The sequence below is a fragment of the Symsagittifera roscoffensis genome, unplaced genomic scaffold (genome assembly GCF_963678635.1).
Source record: "Symsagittifera roscoffensis unplaced genomic scaffold, txSymRosc1.1 SCAFFOLD_246, whole genome shotgun sequence".
Classification (NCBI taxonomy): Eukaryota; Metazoa; Xenacoelomorpha; order Acoela; family Convolutidae; genus Symsagittifera; species Symsagittifera roscoffensis.
The window spans coordinates 10689-38189 of record NW_026971428.1 but is presented as its reverse complement, the minus strand read 5'-3'; the positions used below and the strand labels follow the sequence as shown (position 1 = coordinate 38189).

General features: G+C 34.8%; 1 protein-coding gene across 1 annotated transcript in view; it reads right to left on the bottom strand.

Moving 5' to 3' along the window:
* LOC134856439 (uncharacterized) overlaps positions 1–19272 on the bottom strand; it is a 39290-nt gene extending 20018 nt beyond the window's left edge. Inside the window, exon 1 of the mRNA XM_063872720.1 lies at positions 18941–19272. Within this exon, the coding sequence (XP_063728790.1) occupies positions 18941–19094 (154 nt within the window). The 5' untranslated portion in view covers positions 19095–19272. The remainder of the gene's footprint in view (positions 1–18940) is intronic.
* Positions 19273–27501: the final 8229 nt, after the last annotated feature.

Genomic DNA, 27501 nt, shown 5'->3' with positions numbered 1-27501 from the left:
CAGAACAAACCCCTGTATCGTGAAACGACGCAGACCGCAACAGTTAATTCTCTGCAAAAATCTCAATGCAGTAGATTTTTATTCCCTAACTTGAATTAAAATTTACTTGCAGCAGTAAGACTAATTTCCAAGCCAAATACTTCTCTCAATAATGTAAAACCATACTTTATAACGAAAGAACGACGATAAAATTATACAAATGTTCATGCGTTAATTCTAAGTTAGTTTTTTTTAAAACTTATAAAAACTTTCTCGCTTCTCAAGGACTTGTTTTTCTTCTTTTCATAGCTAATATTTCTTAGTTTCTTCAACTGGAATACAACCATAATAAATCAGAAATTATTATTGCCTAATTTTTGAACTTTTAAATCAAACCTTTCCTAAAATTTCCAAGCTAACCTTGGATCTTTAATTTTAAAACTTAAATCTAATTTTTACTTCATTTCAAAATATTTGATCATGATAGTTTTCCTTGTATCAATCAAAACATTTTTGTTCTCGCCAGCACTTAGTGAAAAAAATCTAATGACCTCAAAAGACGATTCACTCTCCAAACGTTTTCAATGATCCAAGACTAATAGAAACTGTTGAACTACTAACCAATTTACTTAAGATTGTGATATGCGTTGCGATATCAAATTGAAAACAAGTTGGAATTCAATACTGTATTCTGAAGATTGAATTTAGATTTTCTCTTTTCTTTGTTTTCTTATGTACTGAGAGATAGATCATTGTTAAGTGCTCTGATCTCTCACTTAGTCTCAGTGTCATCACTTATGTATGACCTTGAGCGTACCATAAAATAATGATTTAACACCAGAGGTTGGCTGTACATACGTATAATAAATACTGCTACTGCAGTAGCGGTATGACACACCCCCCTCGGTGAAAGAAATAAATTATACAACATCAGTAGGATAATTTATTTAAAAGAATTCAATTTACTCAGTTCGGAAGAAAGTCTTTTAGATGGATTATGTAAATTTCAGTTTTCCTCCAGCTCAATTTCCCAACTCGGGTTCCAATCTACTCCTTCATATAAAGTAGCATATCTGAATTTTCGCATAAATAAATGTCTTTCGAGTCGTCGCACTTTTGACTCCAAAGGTCTGTCGTCTCGATCTTTGAAATCTCTCAGTTGGTTTCTGTATTCTTTAAGTGCCTCCTTTAAAAGACCTCTTCCTGTAAGATTTTCGGATATTTCTTTGATTGAATGTTTTATCGGATCTCCGAATCGTTTGGGTTCTTTGTTCTTTGTTTGTCTAGAACTTCGTCGAACACCTGACTCTTCCGCACTTGATTCGTCCGAGAATCCTTGTGGTGGTTCGAAGTTTGTATCCAATTCTGAGCCTTTTTGAGGATTTTCTCTAAGTTCATCCGCAACTCGCTGCACCCCTCTTTTTAACAGTTGGTCCGCGTACTTCTCCCAGTCAGACGGTGCCAAATTTCTATTGTGAAACGTCTCCACTATATCTTCCAAAGGGGTGTGCGCGTCAATGCCCTTCAGTTTCGGACGCTGTTTGGTTTTCGGCGTAGAGCTCGACTGGATTTTGGTATCTGCTGTGACCGAATCCGGCTTAGATATTGCTTGCTCTTGTTCCGAGTTGACTGCAGTCGCAGTTTGGTTTGCGTTGGTCCCCTGTTGTTGCTTGCTTCGGCTTTCTTCTCTTTTCCGCTCTTTTCCGGCTTGTTCGTGTTTGTTTCCTCTGCTGATTTTGGTCCCGCCAGGTTTGGTTTTGCTCTTTTTATTGCAAGATTCAGTCCTCCCCCGGCTTCTGTGTCCTTAGAAGTGACTATTGTTTGGCTCTTCTGAAAGCGCTCTGTTGGGTTCATTTCATTTGCAATTTCCATTTCTCCTTGGAGTTCATCCTCCGATTCCAGCTCCTCTAGTAGTTCTGGAGAACTGACTCGCTTGAACTTTTTTGTAGGTTCCGACGATGGACTTTTACTTGTGCTTCTCTGTTTTTCTTGTGTAAGTACGGTTTTTGATTGAGCTATGTCCGATTTTCTATAGATCGAACCGGCCGATGTCTTAATTGTTGATTCCGTTTCTGAAGCTATTTTCCCCTTTAGTGGTCTGGTTAGGGCTTGTCCGCTTTTCCTTAGAGGGTCCTTTCTAAGTATTGTCTTGGGTGGTGACTTGCATTGGTTTTCTACTTTATCTTCCACAAATCCTTTTTCCCAAGAGTAAATCATTTCTTTTCGAAGATCGGGATTGAGTTGACCTGTCTCGTCCACTAATTTCCTGATGTCATTTTTAGCTGCATCCCTTCTTTCGTAGTTCCATCGGGCGTTTGCCTCCAACAATTCCTTTAGGGCTTTGGCTCTTTCTTTATCTCTGTCCGATGTTATTTGCTGCTTGTGCAGTGGGCTTGTATCCCTGCTCAGTTGTCCCTTGCGCACTATCTTGAGATTCTCTCTCGACTGATCAATCCTCCGTTTCATTTGAGACGCAGTCAGTGCTGAGCGTTCCAAGTGTTGTTTGTCTAAAGAATCAGAATTATTTAAAAACCTATCCCTCACAATTTTAAATTATGTTTTTGGTAGTCTGCCGAAATGTGCTTGGAACGGGGATACTTGAATTGTTTTCTGCTTGTTCCATCGTAAGTCTCGCATTATAATACTGAGACATAATTTGATTGATTTATTATTTTCATCGAGCATCATCACTCCCAGTCTTCTTTTTATTGTTTGAATTGTACGTTCAACCAACCCACAACCTCTGTGATCCCCCACCGGACAGAATTTTTGTTCGATATTAAGTTCCGAACAAATTTTTTTTAGAGTTTTTCCCTTAAAGCCTGAAAATTGATCCGAGCGAAATGATTCAGGGACTCCATGTGTGTCGATATATGATCTCAAGAATTTTACTGTGCTCTTTCCACTTGTGGATTTTGTAACCTTCACTGATGGAAATTTTGAGAATCGATCAATAGCTACTAAAAGATAGATTTTTTTCCTTTCTGATTTTCTATAGGCCCCGCGTAGTCTAGTTGTACCTCCTGTCCCGGCTGCGTGAGCAGTGGTAGTGGTTTTGACGAATTTTTCGAAATAAGGTATTTAACATTCTTACCATATCTGGTACAACTACGGCACTCCTCTGCCAAATTCACGATGTCCTTATTCATGTGTGGCCACCACAGATATTGCGCTGCTCCCAACATCGCTTCCTGTCCTGGGTGTCCCCGATGTATTCGTTTGAGGACAGCTTGTCGTAGTTGAACTGGTACCGCTAGCCGATTATTCACCAAGATGCAGTCGTCCTGAACTGCCATCTGCGACCACAACGGATTTGTATAGGGTCCAATCAATTCGAATCCTTGTTTGTCCCCTCTCTCTACCACTCTCCTGAGGCGGTCCATCCACGTGTCTTCTGTGGTCAATTCTGCTAGTAAGTTTTTGTCGAACAGTTTTGCGAGGTTGCCCAGAGTCTCTACTTGTTGCTGCTTTTGCAGTCTTGATTTTCCTAGACCCTTTGGCGGTTGAATTGAGCACACTTCCTCCTCACTCTCCGCCTCTTCTGTGGTTGTAAGGTCGACTTCTATTACATTCACCTCACTGAGTTTTCGTTCTGTCGATGCGATCGGTTTTGACGATGTTGGACTTGATTCGTCTTCCAAATTGTCCCTGACTTCTTGAGTATCGGCCACCAGTTCTCGATTTTCCTGAACATTGTTTTCTCCACCTATTAGCTGCCAGAATGAGAGCAGTCTTTGGTCCGCTATTCGTTGTTGTTCCGGTTCCAGCGACCATTTTACTCGTTGTGCTTGACGTGTTTCGCTGTCTGAGCTGTCCCTATTTTTTCTGCCTCCTCGTATAATTTTTCTCGTACGTTGTACTGTCTCTGTGATCTCCTCCTCTCCCGAGAGTTCGTTATTGGTGGAAAATGATCGGTTCCACTTTGGGTCCATTAGGCTTTCTTCACGCTCCTCATTCCGCCAATCTTGTGGTGAGCTGGACCACCAGTCGTATGTTGTGTTTGCATTTTCTGACATCTCGATTCTTGAGTCTGTTTTTTCTATTTTTTCGTTTTTTTATTTTGCAATTATTTAAGACTGACTGTTTGCTGGGTTGATTTGACGAAAGAGTGATTTGTTTCTGTTGAACTGTTGTGTTCAGCTGTTTTTGCAGTCGTGGAAACTGTTTTCTCTCGTTCCGGTCGAGCTTTGTTCGGTTTTGACCGTTTTGGTTGCTATAGCAACCATTACTTGATGACTGTTTCCTAACATTCCTTCTAGAACATTCTAGAACGTTTTCGTTCCGGTTGAGCGACCTTGAATCTTTAAGCCTACTGTTCCAGCAGTCGAACGCTTCATGAAAAGAGTTTATTGTCGCTACTACAAACTTTTCGTCTAATTCTGATTCGGGCCAGGGATCATTGAAAGGATCACGCGATAAATAATCAACTATGCCCATGTCCCTCCCCGGAATGTGAACTATGTTGAACTGATACGGCAGTAACCGGTCAACCCACCGGGTTAAGCGTGATTGGTAGGTCTTGTTCGATTGATTAACATCCAATGCTGTTGTAAGCGCTTTATGGTCAGTTGCGATGGTAAATGGTTTCCCCAGAAGGTAGTGTTTATATCTATCTACTGCCCAAACAACTGCCAATAATTCCAACTCATTTGTTGAATATTTTTTTTCTTGAGCATTTAGGTATCGGGATGCGAAAGAAATTGGGACCCACAACCCTTCATCATTTTGTTGTTCTAAAGTGGACCCTAGTCCATCATGGCTAGCATCGCATTTAACTCGTGTTTCACGATTTGCATCGTAATAATGCACTTTCGTAATATTCGCCACAGCTCCTTTTATAGCATTAAATGCTTCTGTGTGAACATCCCCCACTCGAATTTTTTCACCGGGAGTTTCATGTTTTTTAACTTTTTCTTTTGATTTTCTTCTTTAAGAAGTGGTCTTAATTTTTCTGTCAGACTTGCTACGTTAGGTATAAATTTAGCTAAATGATTTATGCTTCCTAGAAATGACCTTAGTTGTTTTAGGGATTTCGGCGGGTTCAAGTTTACTACCGCTTCCGTTTTAGTGATCTTCGGTCTAACCCCTTCTTCTGAGAGATGATGACCCAACCAATTCACTTCTTGTTTGAAAAATTCGCATTTTGATAGTTTCAGTGCCAAGTTTTCCGCATCCAATTTCTTTAATACTGCTTCTACTAGGTTGGCATGTTCGATTTCACTTCCCTTTGACACAATAAGTATGTCATCCAGAAAACAGAACGTGTTTTTAGCGTGATTGATGGTTCTATCCATAGCCTTTTGAAATTCAGCTGGCATATCTGCTAGTCCGTAGAATCCTGTCAAGAATCTGTAAGTTCCGGTTGCTTTTCCGCCCACAATGTTAAAGTTGCATTGCCTAGCTGTATCCGCAGCCAATTTTAGTTGACTGTACGCATATTTCAAATCTAAAACCGAAAAATATAGCGTACCCTTTTTGTTTTCAGTTACAATCTGGCTTAGCCCATCAATAAGTTCATCTACATTCGGCATTTGGTATTTGTTTTTGAACAATTGTCTATTGATTGGTTTCGCGTCCATTGTCAATTTTATTGAGTCGTCCTTCTTTACTGTTATCACAATCGGGGCGATAAAGCAATTACTTGTACACTTATCAAGTTTTGTTATATGACCTTCTGTCAATAACTTCTCGATTTCTTTTTCGACTTTATCTTGTATATGAATTGGGATTCTTCTCCCCTTTTCTTGTATCGGACATAGTGGGTATTTGAATTTTGAACTGACGATGTGGTTTTTAGAAATGCCTTGCCTTTCAAATAAGTTCTTAAATTTATTTAAAAATTTTTCTTTCCAACCTTCCGACTGCTCGCACATGAGCACGTCAAACCTGGTGAGTTCTTTTGGCGCTGTTCTTTGTGTAGTCACTATTCCCACTTGTCCTTGCAAGTCTAATCCCATGATGCATCTAGTTTTTCGTTCTGATACCAGAAAAGTTGCGCCCTTAACTTCCCAGCCCGCTGACCTCAGATTGGTTTTTAGGGCTCCCAGAATACTGATCGGTTGTTTGTTGTAGTCCACAAATTTTGTTTGTAAGTTCAATTTGTCAGACGGTATGAATCTCACTTTGTTTGATTTTTCCATGATTTCTTTCGTCGTTGCCCAGTTAAGAAATGAAACAGGACTACCAGTATCCACTGTTAGCTGAATAATCTGGTTATCTATTCGTACCATAGCCTTTAGTGACTTTACTCGGTTCAATGTTGGATCTCGAATAGAGTCTATTTTCTGAACTCTAACCACTTTTCCGTTTGTTTCTTTTCTCATCTCATTTATTCGATCTTTCACATATTTTGAAACTCGTTCATTTTCCGGTTGTTGAGTTTGTATCAACATGACTTCAAATTCACTACATGACCCAACACCTTCACTGATCTGGTCGCATTCCACTATCGATTCTTCCGAATTTTCCGCAATTTCACTTACTGGTTGTGATCTGCACATTTTAGCGAAATGATTTGGTTTACCACAGTTTTTACAGTCCTTTCCCATCGCTGGACAATTTTTTAGGTGTCCTTGTTCAAACGTCCTTCCACATCTATTACATGGTTTTGTTTTCGTGTTTTGATTTTTGTTATTATTCTGTCTGTTATTATTTTTTCTTCTATTTGGAGTTTTGGTTTTCCCCCCCAAATTTCGAACTGCCATTACAGGTTCCTGTTTTATTCTTACACCCGATGTGTAATTGCTACTTGATCCTCCTGCAGCCGCAGCATTAGTCTTTTGAAATGCCATTGTGGTTAACTTGCTATGTTCGAACTTTATAGCCCTTTTTAGAACTTCCTCTGGATCCAGAGTTTCGAATGTCAACGTGTCCTGTAATGTCATGTTCTTCATCTTCGAGATGAACAAGTCTCGCACTATTTCATTTTCCAATGTTCCTAGTTCTGATCGGGCTGCTTGAGCAGTTAACGCTGCGTGGAATGATTCTAGAGATTCTCCAGATTCTTGCATTCTCGTAAATAACTTGTATCTCTCGTATGTTACACATTTCACTTTTTGAAACGAGACTTCTGCCAACTCTGTTATTTCTCTGAACGTCATTTTCGATATTTCTGCGTGCGGATTCTTCTGTAGGAATCTTTTCTTTCCCTCAGTGCCCAAAGATAGAAATAGTCGTGACACCAGTTTCTTTTGTACTTCGTTGTAGAAGACATTGTGTCCGACTCGTGGGCCTCTTGTTCTTTTCTCTTCGTTCTCCAATGCTACTCTGTCTCTAGCTAGTTTATCTCTAAGAATTCTAGCGTTCCTCGCATCTTCGTTCTCCCCATCCCTGGGCGTTTCCGGGCGTGGTGGTGGTTCCTCTAATATGTCTTTTGGTTCTTCCAAAATAATCTCTAGGTTCACATTTTCTTAGACCGTAACCGCCATGAGAAATTGTTCGAACCAAATTTTAAATTGCCACGGAGGGTCTAGATTCGCTGATGCCCAAAATACCGGGATTCCCATATCCGTTCTGTTGTCTTGAGCTGCGAATCCTGCTGGCTGCGCCATGTGATATGCGTTGCGATATCAAATTGAAAACAAGTTGGAATTCAATACTGTATTCTGAAGATTGAATTTAGATTTTCTCTTTTCTTTGTTTTCTTATGTACTGAGAGATAGATCATTGTTAAGTGCTCTGATCTCTCACTTAGTCTCAGTGTCATCACTTATGTATGACCTTGAGCGTACCATAAAATAATGATTTAACACCAGAGGTTGGCTGTACATACGTATAATAAATACTGCTACTGCAGTAGCGGTATGACAAAGATAAACAGTGAAGATCTTCGGCTTCTCATTCTTCACATGAGCCCCTCCTCTTATTTGACTCACACTTAAACACATCATGATCTTCGAAAGATCTAAAATAGTATCTAAGGATCTACTTGTGTTCTAACTTTACCTGAACCTTGTGGATTGATTTACTAGTCTCCAACCGTTGATCACAAATCACAACCCCAACTAAAACCAAGTAAGTTTTCTTAAAGAAAAACTTAACCACCGAGAAAGTACAAACTCAATCTAATGAATAGATACACTCTCTCTCCAACCCCTCTACACTCAATAAAAATTGCCCCAAGCTTAAGATTAACCCCAACAAAAACCATAAAAAGTAATAGTTTACGAAATAAAAAATCTAACCCCTGGGTTCTGCAACCATTACTCTAACACTTATGTCAAGAGATCATCTAGAAAACCAGCAAACAAAAGTACTCCGCAGTTGCTAATTTAAAAACGGAAGATACGATCTTGTACTTACACGACAGAAACAAAAAATAGGATTCATCAGGTCGAAAAAACATACAAGAAAAAAGGCAATACTCACAAAATAAAAACAATTTATTGATTAAATTTTTTCGAAAATTACAAAACGCAGTTTAGGAATCCGACACAACTACAATAGAAAAAATTTCAAAATCTTCGAGATTTAATCGACGACAAAATAACCAATAAACGACCATAAATACTTTTTAATCAGAATCCATCAACTATAATGCAGGATAAAATTAAACCTTCGTAAGCCAGTGAGACTCTATGATTGGAATCAACCAATAAGGCATTTTGAAATTTTCGCATTAACCCTAATTTCGTACAAAAAATGATTCAATACGATAACAATTTTGACGATGATTCTGTTCATCCTTTTGTCATTCACCCACAAAATCATCCAGCTAGAGGACAAGTACAATTTGGCCATAACTAATTGCAAAGTGTTCGAAAAACGAAAAAGCCCATCGCAAACAAGAAGTTCCTGAAATAAAAATCAGAAGACAAGTACTCGATCACTATCTACGAGACATCAGTAATATCACTTCACCTTACGGAATATTTAATTTCGAAATTTAAGACCACAACCATCAAATCAACCACCACACCGAATACAAACAGATGACATAGAATGAGATTTCTCAAAAAAACTCACAGCTATATATCGAAAATATTCAACATCAAAATTACAAAGAGCAAACTCAAATTTCACATATGATTTTTTTTCTATTGTTTATAGCTAATTTCTATACTAGAATTAAACGAAACATTTTATGTATCACACCGCAAACGACTCGACATGCAATAGTAAGACAAGAAACAAACTTTTTCTGGCAATTTTTAGATTCATTTCGTATCAACACAATAATTAGTATTAGTAGCACAATAGCAGAACCACATTTCCCAACTCTAAAAGGTCTAATCTAAATCCCCTTCGAAAACCTCTAGTTCATTAGCCACTGCACAAGGCAAAAGTTTAACAAATTATGGAAAATAATTCCTTATCCCAATCCGAAGAATGGAGTAAAACAAACTTCTACGAAAACACTACAAACAAATATTCCAGATAACAGACATTAAATATAACTCAGTTGGATTCCCATTTGTTACTGAATACATCCCAACTATCGACATTCTTAACAGTAAACTACACAAAAAAGACAAATATATAAATCTCAATAATGCATTCCTAACATTTTTCCAAAGATTAAATAAGGAACCTCCAAGTTTTCAAGTACATTTACAGATATAAAAGACTACATGTATGCTATTACTCGACATAAAAAAATAAACTTACAGTAGGGTTTTTAGAATCATCCGGAAAAAATGCACCATTTCACTCTACATAGGAAAGAGGATTCAGAGTAAATTTTTTAAAAAAATTATTAGATATTTCTCAATTAATTTTTGATGAAGATTTATCCAATAATAATATTACAAATGATTCAAAACGAAACACAGATTACTTCACAAAAACCTTTCTTTTTAACCAACATTCCAATTCTCGATTTATACAAATGAATAACAACAATTTTTGACAATCTTTAATTTATTGATTCCCAAAAATCAGCAAGGATTTGAACATTTAGCAGAGTTATTATTCAAATCTCCCATGGTAAAGGCCACATTAAAATTTGAATTTGGAAAAGTATATTCACCGCTACATCTTCTACTCAAACCCAACGCGCAAAAAACAAACGCAACTAAAGTACCAATATAAATACCAGACAAAATAAACAGACTCTTAGAAATTCTCAAACAGCATGAAATTATCTCATCAGTAAACAAAGAACAACAACTCAAAGGAATTACCGTTATCAATCCAGTGTTTATTCTCGCTAAAGAAGACTCACTTAAAATTGTTTTTTTTTCTAGATATTTAAGTTCTCTAACTGATGAATCATAATAAAACTGGCTCATAGTACCAAAACAAGAAATTCTTGCAAAAGAAAGCGGACAATACCATACCACTGTCAATATGAAAAGCGCATGCAATCAAATGCCATTAGACGAACAATCTCGTCGTCTAACGCATTTCGTTATTGGAAGTCAGCAATACGAATTCAATAGACTATTCTGTGGTACATCCCTATGACCAGCAACTTTTTCAGCATTTATGAGTGAAAGCTCTAGACCACTAATCTTTAGCTTGAACGACATTACATATTTAGACATTGTTTTCAAGCAGTCACAAAAAAAAACAAAAATGTTTCAATTCTAGATAAAGACCACCAAAACTTCAAAAAAAAGAACGAAGATAAATCACAGTTTTGTTTACTCGTGTAAAATTCCTTGGATGCATTTTTGAAGGCATTCCAATCACGTTTTTAAAATCACGATTAGATGCATTTTCAAAATTACCACCATCACCACACAAAAAGACAATCTAAAGATTTTTTAGAATGCTAATTTTCTGAAGTAAATTTGTTTACAAACTGCAGCTCCACATCAGACCATTTTGCAATATTTTTGAATGGACCTTAGAACATCAAAAATACTTCGATGAAATAAAAAACCTTCTCACAGAACAAGTTTTAAAGACAAGTCAAGTTTCAAATCAATAATTTTACGCTATGTGCGATGCATCCAAGTTTGAATTTGGCAAAGCAGTTTTACAATCACATAAAGATAAAAAACAACGAATCTAAAACCAGCAAATTCAAGAAACTTCAAACAAGACCACTTTAATTTTTTTTTAAATTCGTTTTTTGGATGAACTGTCGGATGACACGTTCAAGAGTTTGATTTTTCGGTAATGAAGAAAAGGTCATTTTTTCTTAGTTTTGGAGAATTTTTTTTTAAATTCGTTTTTTGGTTCTTATTGTTGCCAAAATTTAAATTGTCGGATGACACGTTCAAGAGTTTGATTTTTCGGTAATGAAGAAAAGGTCATTTTTTCTGTGTTTTGGAGAAAATTTTTTTTAAATTCGTTTTTTGGATGAATTGTCGGATGACACGTTCATCCGACAATTTAAATTTTGGCAACAATAAGAACCAAAAAGCGAATTTAAAAAAATTTTTCTCCAAAACACAGAAAAAATGACCTTTTCTTCATTACCGAAAAATCAAACTCTTGAACGTGTCATCCGACAGTTCATCCAAAAAACGAATTAAAAAAAATTTTCTCCAAAACACAGAAAAAATGACCTTTTCTTCATTACCGAAAAATCAAACTCTTGAACGTGTCATCCGACAATTTAAATTTTGGCAACAATAAGAACCAAATAAAAAACCGATATCACAAAATTAGGAAATAAAACCTTACTTCGATATTTCTAAAAATTTAAGAGTGCGACGATAAATGAAAACGCTGAGCTCTTAGAAAGTACCAATAAAAATACCAGACAAAATAAACAGACTGTTAGAAATTCTCAAACAGCATGAAATTATCTCATCAGTAAACAAAGAACAACAACTCAAAGGAATTACCGTTATCAATCCAGTGTTTATTCTCGCTAAAGAAGACTCACTTAAAATTGTTTTTTTTTCTAGATATTTAAGTTCTCTAACTGATGAATCATAATAAAACTGGCTCATAGTACCAAAACAAGAAATTCTTGCAAAATAAAGCGGACAATACCATACCACTGTCAATATGAAAAGCGCATGCAATCAAATGCCATTAGACGAACAATCTCGTCGTCTAACGCATTTCATTATTGGAAGTCAGCAATACGAATTCAATAGACTATTCTGTGGTACATCCCTATGACCAGCAGCTTTTTCAGCATTCATGAGTAAAAGCTCTAGACCAATAATCTTTAGCTTGAACAACATTACATATTTAGACATTGTTTTCATGCAGTCACAAAAAAAAAAAAATGTTTCAATTCTAAATAAAAACCACCAAAACTTCAAAAAAAAAGAACGAAGATAAATCACAGTTTTGTTTACTCGTGTAAAATTCCTTGGATGCATTTTTGAAGGCACTCCAATCACGTTTTTAAAATCACGATTAGATGCATTTTCAAAATTACCACCATCACCACACAAAAAGACAATCTAAAGATTTTTTAGAATGCTAATTTTCTGAAGTAAATTTGTTTACAAACTGCAGCTACACATCAGACCATTTTGCAATATTTTTGAATGGACCTTAGAACATCATAAATACTTCGATGAAATAAAAAACCTTCTCACAGAACAAGTTTTAAAGACAAGTCAAGTTTCAAATCAATAATTTTACGCTATGTGCGATGCATCCAAGTTTGAATTTGGCAAAGCAGTTTTACAATCACATAAAGATAAAAAACAACGAATCTAAAACCAGCAAATTCAAGAAACTTCAAACAAGACCACTTTAATTTTTTTTTAAATTCGTTCTTTGGATGAACTGTCGGATGACACGTTTAAGAGTTTGATTTTTCGGTAATAAAGAAAAGGTCATTTTTTCTGTGTTTTGGAGAAAAATTTTTTTAAATTCGTTTTTTGGTTCTTATTGTTGCCAAAATTTAAATTGTCGGATGACACGTTCAAGAGTTTGATTTTTCGGTAATGAAGAAAAGGTCATTTTTTCTGTGTTTTGGAGAAATTTTTTTTTAAATTCGTTTTTTGGATGAACTGTCGGATGACACGTTCAAGAGTTTGATTTTTCGGTAATGAAGAAAAGGTCATTTTTTCTGTGTTTTGGAGAAAATTTTTTTTAAATTCGTTTTTTGGATGAATTGTCGGATGACACGTTCATCCGACAATTTAAATTTTGGCAACAATAAGAACCAAAAAACGAAATTAAAAAAAATTTTCTCCAAAACACAGAAAAAATTACCTTTTCTTCATTACCGAAAAATCAAACTCTTGAACGTGTCATCCGACAGTTCATCCAAAAAACGAATTTGAAAAAAAATTTTCTCCAAAACACAGAAAAATTGACCTTTTCTTCATTACCGAAAATTCAAACTCTTGAACGTGTCATCCGACAATTTAAATTTTTGCAACAATAAGAACCAAATCAAAAAAACCGATATCACAAAATTAGGAAATAAAACCTTACTTCGATATTTCTAAAAATTTAAGAGTGCGGCGATAAATGAAAACGCTGAGCTCTTAGAAAATCCTTCACTAGAAACAAAAGAACCCTGTCTCCCTGAAAGCACCCTGCCTAATTTTGGCTGCAATCCACGTTTCACATTCCTTTCAAACAAAAATACGTGCAGGATCAGAGAAGAAACATAATCAAATTTCACTCAAATTTTTTTTTCCCCAACGCACCAGTTTGGATAGAAATACAGTGCGATGATTGCATCACATGTCAAGTAAACAAACCTTTCCCACACAAAAAGCGAAAAGCTGAATCAAGACTTTGGAGGACCCTTTGGTGCTAAAATCAAGACTTTGGAGGACCCAGTTTACATTTCAATAACAGAATCCATTCGATCTCATAGGCCTGCTTTTACACACTATATAGCACTCAAACCTGTGCCTCAATGCAACGCTTATTATGCTTACACAAGACTTTGCAAACACGATAGAAAAGTTTGGACTATCTTAAATACTCGTCACAGACAATGGAGCAGCATTTAGAGATAACGAAATCTTCATACTCTGTCACGCCTATATTATCAAACTTAAACCTAAAACATCCCATGCCCATGGGCAAATTGACAAGCTGGCCAAGGAATGCACCGCTCTCTTCAAAAATACCTTCGTTGTATATAAAACGGAAACGACAAAAACACACCAAATGGTCAACAGACGTAAATTTATTCCCTCTAGCATATAAGTCTCAAACCACAAAAACATTTGAATTTTCATCATTCGATATGGTTTTTAACCGAAAGCCACGTAAACACATAATGTTCACAGCAAACTCCTCAGAAGACGCACAAGCTTACTGTCAATCCAATAAAATTTCAAATTGTTAAATTTTACCACTTTCACCATCAACAAGTATCAATATAAGCCTCTGGAACCCATACAGAATGAATTTTAGACAGATATAAAAAACATAAGGAAATTTATCAAAAAAGTGCAAAAAAAATATTACAAAGAGAAAATAATCAGTATCAATTAAATTCACGTTCTATATCAGCATCGAACCTAAAGATAACAACATTTGTTTCATTCTAAATTTTATTATTCAAAAAGAAATCTCAAAAATCTGAAACTTCGTCACATCTATCATAGAAAGAACACAAATACTACAAGATCTCGCTTTAGCAGTAGTTAAATTACCTTTGTAAGAATACCTCTTAACAGGCAACCACTGTAACTTTTTTGACTATGAAGGAAATTTTTTTGGTATTACACTTGCACTTAAAAAAGTTTCACCACTTTATGTTTTTCAAGATGAAAGATGCTACCAACGTGAAGCTATATTTTATAGAAAACATAGTACGTTTTGTAGATACACTATCACGCCAAATCTACTTTGGAATACAATTGTCCCGTGTGGATCTGAATAAAGCCACGAGCTAGAACAGCTTGAGCCAAACGAGGATAAACATTAACTTCCACTTCCTTACCTTGCATTAAAAGCCGCCTCTAAAAAATTTTCACCCAAAACTAAACGTGCAATCCCTCGTAACCCAAAAATAGACCAACAATCAATAGGTTGTTATTCCCAATCTGATACACAACAATAAATTAGTAAGACTATTTTCAAGAACTTCTCATTAAATTGATACAATACAAAGACAATCGATCAAAACCTACGAAAAATAGCTGAAACAGCAGGTTTCTCAGACGTCTAACGACAAGACTATAATGGATATTTTGAGGATAGTATAGACATTATAAACCTCAACGGAGAAAAACATAGTTCGAAACATATTTCAGCAATTAATGTTATTAGGTTCGTAAACATCAAAAACGAACTCCAAGCATTTCTTGGATGGCTCTGTTGTATTTTGTAAAGATTGGGTATATTACACGCAGTGCTTAACTATATTGGATTTTCATTTCACCATTAGAAGGAATCTATTAAACATGCGCAATACTTAAGCCAGTCAATAGACAACAAGCATTGTATGCATTTTATTTGCAGGTTTTTCTGGAATATTTTCCACCTCTCCTAGTAAAATCCTTCTTGATGCTCAAATTAATGAGTATAATAAAAAAACATCTACAAAAAACGAACACCTTTGATAATCCACAAGCTAATTTAACTGCGACAGCTACAGCACCATCACATTTTAATCATCATTTATCCGTAGTCACACAAAGTTATAGAAACACACTTTGGACCACTGAAAGCATACTTCAAAATAATGTTTTATAACAAAGCCAAATATAACATAACACACTCCAAAAACCGAATTTTGGTGACGCATATGAACAAACTGTGAAACACACACTAAATTTTTGTTCTCAAAACAATCATCTTTTAAGCCCACCATGAGCCAACAAATTGGGTCCCTCAACTGTTCCCTTTCCTATCCTTCAATTCTACATTGCCGAAATTCCCGGATTTCAATTTCACACCTCACCTCGTCTCCCCTACCCAGTTTTTCTTCTAACTCACCACGCATAGAGTCAGACAGACGACTCGAACCTAACAGTTTTGATATCATCTTAATTTTAATAATTTCGATATAGAAACCCCCGATGAAATCCTTGATTCGGAACCGAGCCCTACTAATTTTTCTCAACCACTTTCTCAACCTATAGCTCCAACTATCCGTGATGAACCCTCTTCACACACTGACTCTACTCCTATTCTTTCACTCTACATTTCGATGTGTCAAACCCTATCACAGACAACCAACTTGAGCACGACTTAAAAAATTTTAAATATCACCAACAACAAATTCATGGCACAAACAACTCCCAAACAATTCACCAACTATCCCACTCAGCTTCAACCTCCAAATCCTCGTTTATGAAACGATAGCACCTCGTCTATGCACCTCGTTTTTGGAAGGAAAGCACACTAACATTACGCCACAATTCCTTATTAGTCGCCGACAATCATTCTGGACTATAATCCCATCATACTCATCACTTTACTACCCCAGACTTTTCAATACAAAATCTTTCCATTTATTTACTCAATAAACTTGCTATAAGACAGAAAATGAAACTCAACGCACACCATAGGTCGATGATTACACACTACTCCTTACATGTTTTCGCCGTTCTTTTCTGAATTTTACCAATCACTCGTCTAAAGTATAAAGTCAAAATAATAATCAAAAACTCTCTTCCATTTTACAATTTTTAATCTAACTGTGTAACTGAGTTCTTCTAGCGAATTAAAATTCATACATATTCAGTAAAATTGTTAATTCTGTAGTAAAATTTAAAGATGGAGTAGTGAATTAATAATGCAAACTAAATTACAGAAAATTAACTTTTTTTTTAAACGATCATTTCTCTTTTACACGGCCACATTACACGCACTCTTTCCACCAACTTCCACGTAGAATTACTTAATAAATGAACTTCAATTTTCAGTAACTAACTGATAACAACTTCAACTTGTTAGTTTTTACATGTTTTAAACATTCTATTAACCCGATTGGAAGGAATCATAACCAAGCTTAAGCTAACCAACGCAGTTACTCAAACTAACCAACGCAGCTTACTCAAAAATAAAACAGATGCAATAAATTAATCATTACCAACATAGCTCATTCAAAACAAAAACTAATACAAAAATTGAAATTTCTGTAGTAAAACTCAAATATTAAGGAGTAAATTATCAGGCAAAATGAATTACAGAAATTTAACCGTTTTGTGAGTGCTTCTTTTTAAATGAACATTTCTCATTTAACCGCCCAATTTAATTGTTTTTGAGCGTTTCAACCTCTCCCTCAACCCTGTTGGAAAGAATTATAGTAAAATTTAAGCTAACCAACGCAGCTTACTAGTACCACAAAATCAATCGCATGTATGAGAAAGTCCCACGGTACCCAAACCCAATTAAACCTAGATTAAAACTGGACACGTTGTTTTTGAAACGTCCTTTTCCATGTTTAATTGAAACCAACAAAAACACCGATATACCAACAGAAACACCCAAAACAAAAATCTATACCACATAAAAGGACACAACCAAAAACAAAAAAGAGAAAAACACCAAATAAAAAAGAATTAAAATTTGAACACTAATAGATTCTTTGTTCAAAGAGACGGTAAAGTTATATTCCCTCAACTGGCGTAACCCACCTGTAGGACGGCTTGAGCATGCTCTACAGCCGGCCCAACTAAACACGCTACACGACGCTTATGACACGCACTTTTACTTTTGATGAGAGTTGCTCTGGGGTGAGCGACTCTTTAAAACAACTGAAACTAAATAGAAAAGCTTTTGCGAGAGACACCAATAATTATCATAACAAAAAGTGATCTCGCTAACAAGATACATATATAAGTTTGCAAAGTAAAAAGGTTTCCTAGAGCAAAATGAACAAGCAGCAAATGAAGATGAAAACTAGATGACATTCCGACTTTAGAATAGCAAATCTATTGGTTTGTTGCCGTAGTTTCAACCCTCACAGGATTTAAATTATGGACCCAACATCGCAGCAAAAGTATTCATTGACGAAGAACAAGGGCCAACTCGATGTTGACCTGAGATACGAATCCTGATAAATTGGCCCTTCACACAAAGAAGTCAAGCACCACCTTGAATGTAGTCTCGTTCTAGTTTAGCGAAATCAGTACATCAATGCTTAAATCTGAAACGTTGACACAACCACTGAATAACTCAAGACTTTTCAATCCATAACCTACCATTTTTTTCTCAATATACTTACTATAATACAGAAAATGAAATCCAACGCACACCATACGTCGATGAATACACCCTACTCCCTAAACAATCCTGGATCTCCTGCTACAACTTAACTAACCCATTGAAATTCCCCCTGAAAAACAATCACGATGACAACGAATTTATCGACATTATCCAGTCATGATCCATAACTAATACCGACAATTATTTGTAGTGCTGACACTACCCGAATTTTCAGCACCAGAACAATTTGAATATAACTTAGAAAACAGTTGTTCTCATTTGGAACATGTTCCAGATATCTTACCCGCAAATACCAGTATACGCTAGATCTATTGAGACTAGGATATTAAGATTGGTAATAGACTAAGAAGTTACACCAATCTATCCGGCCGAAAATAAGATAGCGTGACGAACAGACGGTGTACCTTATCTGAAATTACTCTATGGGTGAGCCAGCATGTACTTAAGCCCAAAAATATAAATTTTTTGAAATATTTAATCAACATTTTTTCCAGCTAGTAGTGGCAGACTTAATACAAAAACCCACGTCTTTAGGCAATGATTTTTCAAACTGAGTGTAAGATACGACACATTCCAATTTTAATGTACTTTATGCTTATAAACTGGTAAAACGTTAGTTCAAAAGCAGATATTATGTTTTTAATTTTAAATAAATTTGATCGAAACACAATTAACTTAATCAAAACGTTTTTCTCGTTCGAACTTGACCGAAATGTTTTTCATTGGTCGAATGCGGCCGAAGCTTTTTTCTTGGTTGAACATGCTTGAAACATACCAAGTTTTGGTCAAGACAGTCGAAACCTTTGCTCAAATAGTCCGAAACAATTGACGCAGCTGGTCGAAACTATTGATCGTTCAGTCCGAAACATCGGTAGAAAAATATAAAACATTTGGTCCAGTCGGTCCTAACTTAAATCACAAACTTCGATCCGGGTGGGGATATAAGGGGACATACCTGGTCGTGAGATAGGTGTCGCAGCAGTCTTCGTCCGGTGATCCTTATCTTCCTCTGCGTCAGCTGCTGTGGCGTCAGATAATCCAACCCCCCATCCTGTTTTATAATCAGAAGCTCTCTTACTTTGCACACACTCTCTATCCTCTGCTGCCATTCCAATTCTTCCAAGCAATTCCAGACTTTTTCAATTTAATTTTTTGTTCGGTTTATTCTAGATAAAACTTGAATTGCCTCAGAAGTTATCTGCTGATAAACTGAAAAAAAATTCTTTAAAACATAAAAAGCTATAAAACGTTTATGCTTTGGACAATGTGCAAAATTTGCTACATAATGCTCACCTGCTTTTACTGTGTTACGCTTACTAGAGGCTTAATTGCGTCAGTCGATGAATTTTGTCAGTATTCAACAACAATTCATTACAAGTGCTGTAGCAGCACATTGTGTTTATCTTTATATACGCGCTACGCGCACATATACGTTTATCTTTATAAATGAGTGGTTCAGTTTGGCTTATTTGGGTTAAAATCAGATTCCCAAAATCAATAATTAATTTTTTCCCTCGATTTTATCTCGGATTTTCATCCTATATTACTGGTCAAATTGTGCACTGGATGGCCTCACAACTTGTGTCTAAGTGACTGGAATCCAGAGACAGTAATTTGAAAAAACTTTCCAAAAATGCTGGAACCAGTTCAAAGCAAAACTTTATATATCGAAGTATATTCTTGATAACTATCACTGTGAAATAGTTAGAATTAACCAATCGTGATCCATGACCAAAACTTACAATAACCTGTAAGGCTGAAACTATTTATATTTTCAGCCAGAGAAGAATAAGTTTAACTTAGAAAGCAGTTGCTCTTCCTCTCCTCTAACCTCACAAGAAAACCAGTATATACTAGATCTGTTGATATTCAGAATTGTCAGTAATAGGTTTGGATCGGTATTAGACTATGAAGTTGCAAGAATCTATCCGGCCGAAAATCAGATAGCTTGAAGAGCAGACGATGTTCTCTATTGGGAATTACTCTATGAGGAAGCCAACACGGACTTAAATTTATCTGGTGCGACCAAAATAGTCTCGAGCAGATTTATACTAAGTTAAATTTAGAAAAATCAGAAAACGATTCGAAAAAATTAGATTAGAAAAAATATCAACAAAAATGAAAAACTAATTCGAAAAAAAAGTTCGCTTATTTTGGAACCAGATTCAAACTAGTATTTATCAATGGTTATTATTATGATATTTTATCTCTAAATAAAAATAAAATGCTAACAATCATATCGGACAAAATCCAGTTAACACACAATCATACCAACAAATTCAAATGCATAACGAAATTCCACTGACGAAATTCCAAATGCATAACGAAATTCCATTGTAGATAATACAACAAAACGAAATAACAAAAAAACCAACTAAAAAATTTTTCTCGAATGCCACATGCCGCAGAATCACTACAAATGACTATGAATCCTTATCTTATGGTTGGATCATCAAAAAAATCAAATAAACCACTAATGGTATTCACAAGCACATATCCAGAATACTCTGTAGAAGATTATCTAAACGCAGTCACTGCAAACCTAATCAGTCACAGTAAACCAGTAAACACACAACTTCATGAAAAATGGATACATAGACGCACAGCTTTAATCCAAACTACACTTGACAGCGCAGCCCAAAAATGGTTTTCCGTTTTACCTATAGAAATAAAATCAGATTGGAAAAGATTCACACAAGAATTCTCAAAAAAGTTTGACTCAAAAAGAAACAAACAACATCAAAGAATTTTAAGCAATGAAATTCATAGACTACCAAATGAAACAATAAAACAACTTGCAGAAACAAACAAAATCCTAATGATTACTCTAACACCTCAATTACGAAAAATAGCAATAAAAGGAGAGCATCACATCCTTCCTCAATCTCAGTACCAGGTTTAGACTATAGGAAACTGGTAGATAAACTAGAGCAAGCAGAAGTCACTATGAAACTAGAAGAGACGGTAAAACTAAAGGTACAATATGTTAACAATATCCAAACTACTACTTACAGATAAACAATATCAACGACTCTGATACAGAATTATCCGAAAAAATCACTGAAAATTTGAACATTTACGAGAAAAGCCCGAACTTTTAAAGGCAAACCATCATTCAAAAAATGATGTAATTTTTGTCGTCGATACGGACACAGCGTTGCTGAATGCAGACAAAAAACAACAAGATAACCAAAATAAACCACAAAAATATAGAGAACCTCACAAATCATTTCATCAATACATGAAGAAAGATCAAAATTTACCCAACAAAAACATTCATGCTAATAAAAGTTCAGGAAAACCACTTCCAAATAACTCCAATTACTCTAGACAACAATCACCCTATAATGCGAATTACAGAGGACGATCACCATACCAAAGAAACTCACGAAATTTCTCACAAAACTGATGTAGTCGATCACACACTCGAAATAGTCAATATCGAAATAACTATTCGAAATCAATTTCAAACCAAGCTGAATTTTCGTTTGATACCAGTTCCCATTCCCATTCTAGAAATAGAAATTATTCAAATAATCGATCTAGACACTCTTCACACAATCGATATAGAAAATATTCCAACGATAGGAATAGAAACTATTCAAACAATCAAAACCCTAGATCTCAAAATAATCGATCACGCGATTTTTCTAACAACAGACATAAAAATAGTAATTATCAAAATAGATCACGCGACAGTTCACAGAACAGAAGTTCAAGATATAACAACAGACAAAAGAACTACTCTCAATCACCATATAGAAGAAACACACGTTATAAAATTCACAACAAAATTTTAGGAGTAGTACACGTAAACTTCAATGACAAAAAAATCAATTACAATTAACTGAAGAAACTCAACCAGATTCCCTGGTATTGAAAACAACGAAAGCACAGAATTGCAATTAAACCACATTAATTGCGAATCCACAGACAGCGAAAGTGACACAGAAAAGGTAATTTCAAATAACATGATAAACGTTGAAAATGACTAGGAACCAATCATATACCAACAACCAATATATTCTCACATGTATCAAAACCATGATCAGTTTCTTTCAAATTATTATACAAAATCAATATCAAATAACACAACAAAGAAAAAAGTAGAGAAAATTGTAGAAGAAATAACAGAAGAAAAACCCACGGAATACTCAAGCACAAATAACATTTATCAAAACATACCTAAAGAACCACAGGTACAAAAGAAAAAAAAACGACAGTCCCACTTCTTTTCGAAAAACCAAAGTCCAAACAATTGCAAATACTAGACCTTGAAATAGATTTTTTATTAGATTCTGGTGCAGAATCAAATACTATAAACAAGCCAACTTGGAATGAAATAAGAATTCTACACCCAAAATTAATACCCTTCAAAAAACAAGCAGTTTAGCAACCGCAAAACAATCAACCTTAACAACTTCTGGAAACATCCAACTTTTCCTTATTCCCACTTGAACAATGGAACAAAACAAACTCATGAGCAAACCATTTAAACAAACTTTCCACATCACTGATATAATACATAATATCAGTGGAATCCATTTATTACCATACATATATACCGACAACTATTATCCTAAATAGTAGAATTCATATAAAAGACAAATACACAAGAATGAAAAACACAGCTTTGACATTTTTTAAAAAATTAAACAAACAACCATCATTTTTCTCTAATTTTTACCCCATGTACAATCAGAAACGGAAACACCTGAAACCACTACCAAGAAATGTGTATAACTTTTCACTCAAACAAGTTCATCAATATGATAAAGAACAAAATAAACAACGTCTCTTTATGTCTGATCTTGAATTCAGACCAATTCATACATTTTTCCGAGTATTAATTCCATCTATCAAATACATGAAAGACTCAAACTCCGATCTGATTTCTTTACACATCTGTTACAATTCTTCATATAAAATAACCTTACCTCTAGGACTCTCAGGTTATTTTGAAACTAACGCAACAATTTCTCCCACAAAATAAATAGCGTATATAGAGTAAATAATATTTTACAACTGTTAGATATATGTCAAAAAACAATTCTTGACGAAAAATTGTCAATTAATAGAATTTTGAGCAAAGAAAAACGAAAACAGATTATTTCACAAAAACAGCCGAATTTAAACCAATTTTTCGAATATCAAAATACACGGAAGAACAAAAAGTTCTAGCAATATTTAACTTTCAACACTTTCAGATAACACAAAAAGAATTCGAACAATTAGCGGACTTACTATTAAAATACTCAAAAGTTTACGCAACATCAAAATTTGATGTTGGAAAATTAAATTTAACATTACTCTTACCCCTAAAAACTGACACAGTTTTCAAAAAAAACAACGAGCATGTAAAGTCCCAATTCACTTGCAAGATAAAGTTAACCGACTACTTGAAATACTAGAACAATTTGAAATCATCTCTCCAGTAAATAAAGAGAAACAGCCAAAAGGTAACACACTCATAAACCTCGTTATCTTTTTAGCAAAAAGAGAATCATTAAAAATTGTTCAAGATGCAAAATATCTCAACTCACTAATTGATGAATCTAAAGGTAATTGGCATATTGAACTATTTCAAGTAATTCTCGCAAAAATAAACGGTAAAAAATCTCCCAACAGCAGATATGAAAAGTGCGTATAATCAAATGCTGCTAGATGAACAATCATTACGATTAACAAATTTCGTTATTGGAAATCATCAATAAGAATTCAACAGATTAATCAATGGAGTTTCCATAGGACCAGCACCATTTTCAGCATTTTTGAGTATTATTTTCAGACCACTTATACTCAACAAAAATGCAGTCACACATTTAGACGATGTTTTTATGCAATCACAAACAAAAGGCGAAAGTTCATTGTCTTAGAAAAAAATCACCAAATGTTACTACACGAAAACATGAAAGCAGCCCGGATAAGTCACGTTTTTTTTATAACGCGAGTAAAATTCCTTGGACATATTATTAAAAGAAACACTCTAACTCCATTAAAATCTCGCATAGATGCAATCCAAAAACTCCAACCACCTCCGAATAAAAAGGAATTACAAGAATTTCTTGGAATGTTAAACTTCTTAAGTAAAAACGTATATAAAATGCAGTTATACTTAAGACCATTCTACAACATCCTTAGACAGCAGAATAATTCTGAATGGACAACAGAACATCAGAAACGATTTGAAGAAATAAAAACTCTTCTCACTGAACAATTATCAAACACTATTCCAGATCCCGACCAACAATTTTATGCCATGTGCGACGCCTCAAACTTTGGCATCGGCGCAGCGTTATTACACTCTCACAATGGAACAAATAAAAGGAATCTCATTTCAGCAAGCTCGAGGCTATTCACACAAGCAGAATTTAGACTCTCTGCCCTTTTGAGAGAATGTACAGCCATAATTTATACACTTACAGAATATGAATTTTTAGTACTTGGATCTAAACATCCAACAATTTTATTTACAGATCATAAACCAACAATCTTTCTTTTTACACAAAAGTTGAACCCAAACCATAGAATTTACAGACTTCACCTAAATTTAATGAAATTTCCAAACTGGCATATAGTTTGCACAGCAGGAGAAAACCTCGCACTACCCGATACTCTCAGTAGAAAAACACCACTTGAATTATTAACACGAAAAACAACAATTGAAAAAACACAAAATATAAAATTTTCAGATGCAAAAGATGAAAAATCACCAAGATAACAATGCAAATATGCAGTAAAAACTGATTTAGACCAAGATTGTGAAAACAATCATTACGAATTAGATTTATTGGGAAAATTTTCATTCAAACCGATACCATGGATAAAAAACAACACGCAACAAAAACCAGTCAAGCAAAAAATATATAGAAAAGATTTATTCCCTTTAAAAGAAAAATAAAATCTCACTGATAATATAATTTTATCAGGCCCAAAAAAATAATGATTCACAATATACAATCAACCATGTTTTTAACCTTCATGACCCACTAGATACAACACCTCTACCAAAAGTAGAAATTGAAATCTTTTTTCTCCCAATAACAGGAAAAATAACACTCGAATTGTTACAAAAACATCAAAATTTTGACCCAGTCATTAGGCAATTGAAATCTTGGCACATTACAAAACAAAGAGACTCTTAGCCGATACCACCATACTAGGAAACAAAATCCTTCTTAGATAATTCAGAAAATTTAACAACACCTCTATCAATGAAAACACAGATATCTTAGAATACTAAACACCATATTATCAAAGTACACTGCTTACCTTTAATTATGATGCTTATAGCTTTTCATACCTCCCACTATTTACACACTAAAGGACAATCAGGAGCAGAAAAAAAAACACTCAAATTTTACAAAAAAAATGTATTTCCCAAAAGCACCAAATTGGATCAAAGTATTTTGCAACGATTGCATAACATGTCAGTTAAACAAACCATACCCAAACCAAAAACAAATCGCAGAAAAACAAGATTTTATAGCACAAAGTTTATATTTTATTTAAAGAATTTCTTTTGATACAAAAGGACCAATATCACCATCCTCAAAAGGAAACTCATAAAATAGTAATAGTAGATGCATTCACACACTACGCAGCACTTAACCCAGTACCTCTTTGTAACGCTTATTATGCATATACATCACTTTCCGAACACTGGATAGCAAAATTCGGTTTACCCGAAATCCTTCTTACAGACAAAGGAACTGAAATTATAAACAACGAAATCCTTACACCATTCCACTAATGAAACATTAAACACAAATGACGTACATCTCACGCACTTTGGACTAATGGATTAGTCGAAGGCATGAAACGTTCACTACAAGAACATCTTAGATGTGTCATTAACGGAAATGACACACGATATACTGAATGGTCAACAGATGTATAACTATTCCCACTATCTGATAATTCACAAATCACAACAACCTTAGGACTATCACCCTATGAAATGGATTTCAACCAAAATCGACAGAAACCAATAATGTTCTCATCAAACTCTTCAAAAATTGCACAAGGTTATTGCCAACCCACTAAAGAGTCAATATGTTACAACCTACCACTACATACCCACAATTAAGATCATTTTCATCATCCTCAAAATTTAAAAATAGCTTCCGGTACACACAACGAATGGATTTTGAACACAGATAAAAACCCAACGAAATTTACCAGAAAGTAACAAAAAAACTATTACAAAGACAAAACACTAATTCTCAAAAAAATTCCCGATTTACTGCAGCTACAAGTTCAAAATTCGGAACAAATGTTTTAATTCCAAACTTTACAAGACAAAAAGAAATTTAAAAAAAAACCACCTCGAAAAACACCGTATCAAATAATTGATAAACCCACTGATGTAACATACAAACTTACAAACTTAAACAAAAAAGAAATCGTTCAACATCGAAACAACCTTTTACCGTATTACCCGAAAGAGTACGCACTTCGAGAACTTACTGAATTATACTCTTTTACAGGACTTAAAGTTATTCAAAATAGCTCAGAATACCATCAAAATCAAAGCACTGAATTGCACCCCATCCAAAAACTATCAGATAAAAAAGACAAAGATCTTCCCAAACAAGCATCAAAACGTAGACAACACAAAGATGCCTCTAACAGAAAAAAAAATCAAAAACTAGAAGAAAAAATTATAACACATGATCAAAAAGAAAAATCTCCACAAAGACAATCATCGCGACTTCGTAATCAGCAACGAAAAAGATTACAAAACAGTCATCCCACAATCTAAAATATTGAAGAAAGTTGAATTTCAAAAACCACTTTAAACTGTTTAACATTTTCACCCTTAAAGATGTTTTCATGGACCGAACATTTTCTCAAAATTCATGCTGAAAAGCACTTGAACAAACTATTTCAAATTTAGCCAATCGGAAGCTTTTCCGAATTATCACCTCATTTTTAACACGACTTCTCTAGCCGAAAAATAACCACCCTCAAGCTAATCTCTAAGTACAACTAAAAGATCTCCAGGTCAAAAATATGCAAACCGCTAAGCATTGACACCTGAAACAATTAAAGTTTGAATATTACAACCCTCCCCTATCAAGTGGTACAAAGATCAACTTGTCCCAACTTAGACCTCAAAAACCCCTCAGGCAAAAATATTTAAAAAGCCTAAAGAACAAAATGAGCATGATCATTCAGCCTAAGGTACGAACATCTCTCAGATACCCTCAATCATCCAATAAAAAACAACAAAACAAGGAAGACATTTAAGAGCCCTCCAAACTTTCCTTTCTCGAAAATTGCCGAAATCCAACCCAGTTGACAAAAAATCAATAAATAATCCGGCCACACTTGAATTTAGCCTCAAAAAAAATAAAAAAAAATTTGACGGAGAAATCACCTCTTCGAATGCTCTTTTCTCAAACAGTTCACAAAATTCATAATATACTTTCAAGATTTTTTTCAATTCTTTGCTACTTTTTCAAATCTTGTATAATTTTCATGTCGGACATTTTAGAAATATTCATCCTCACC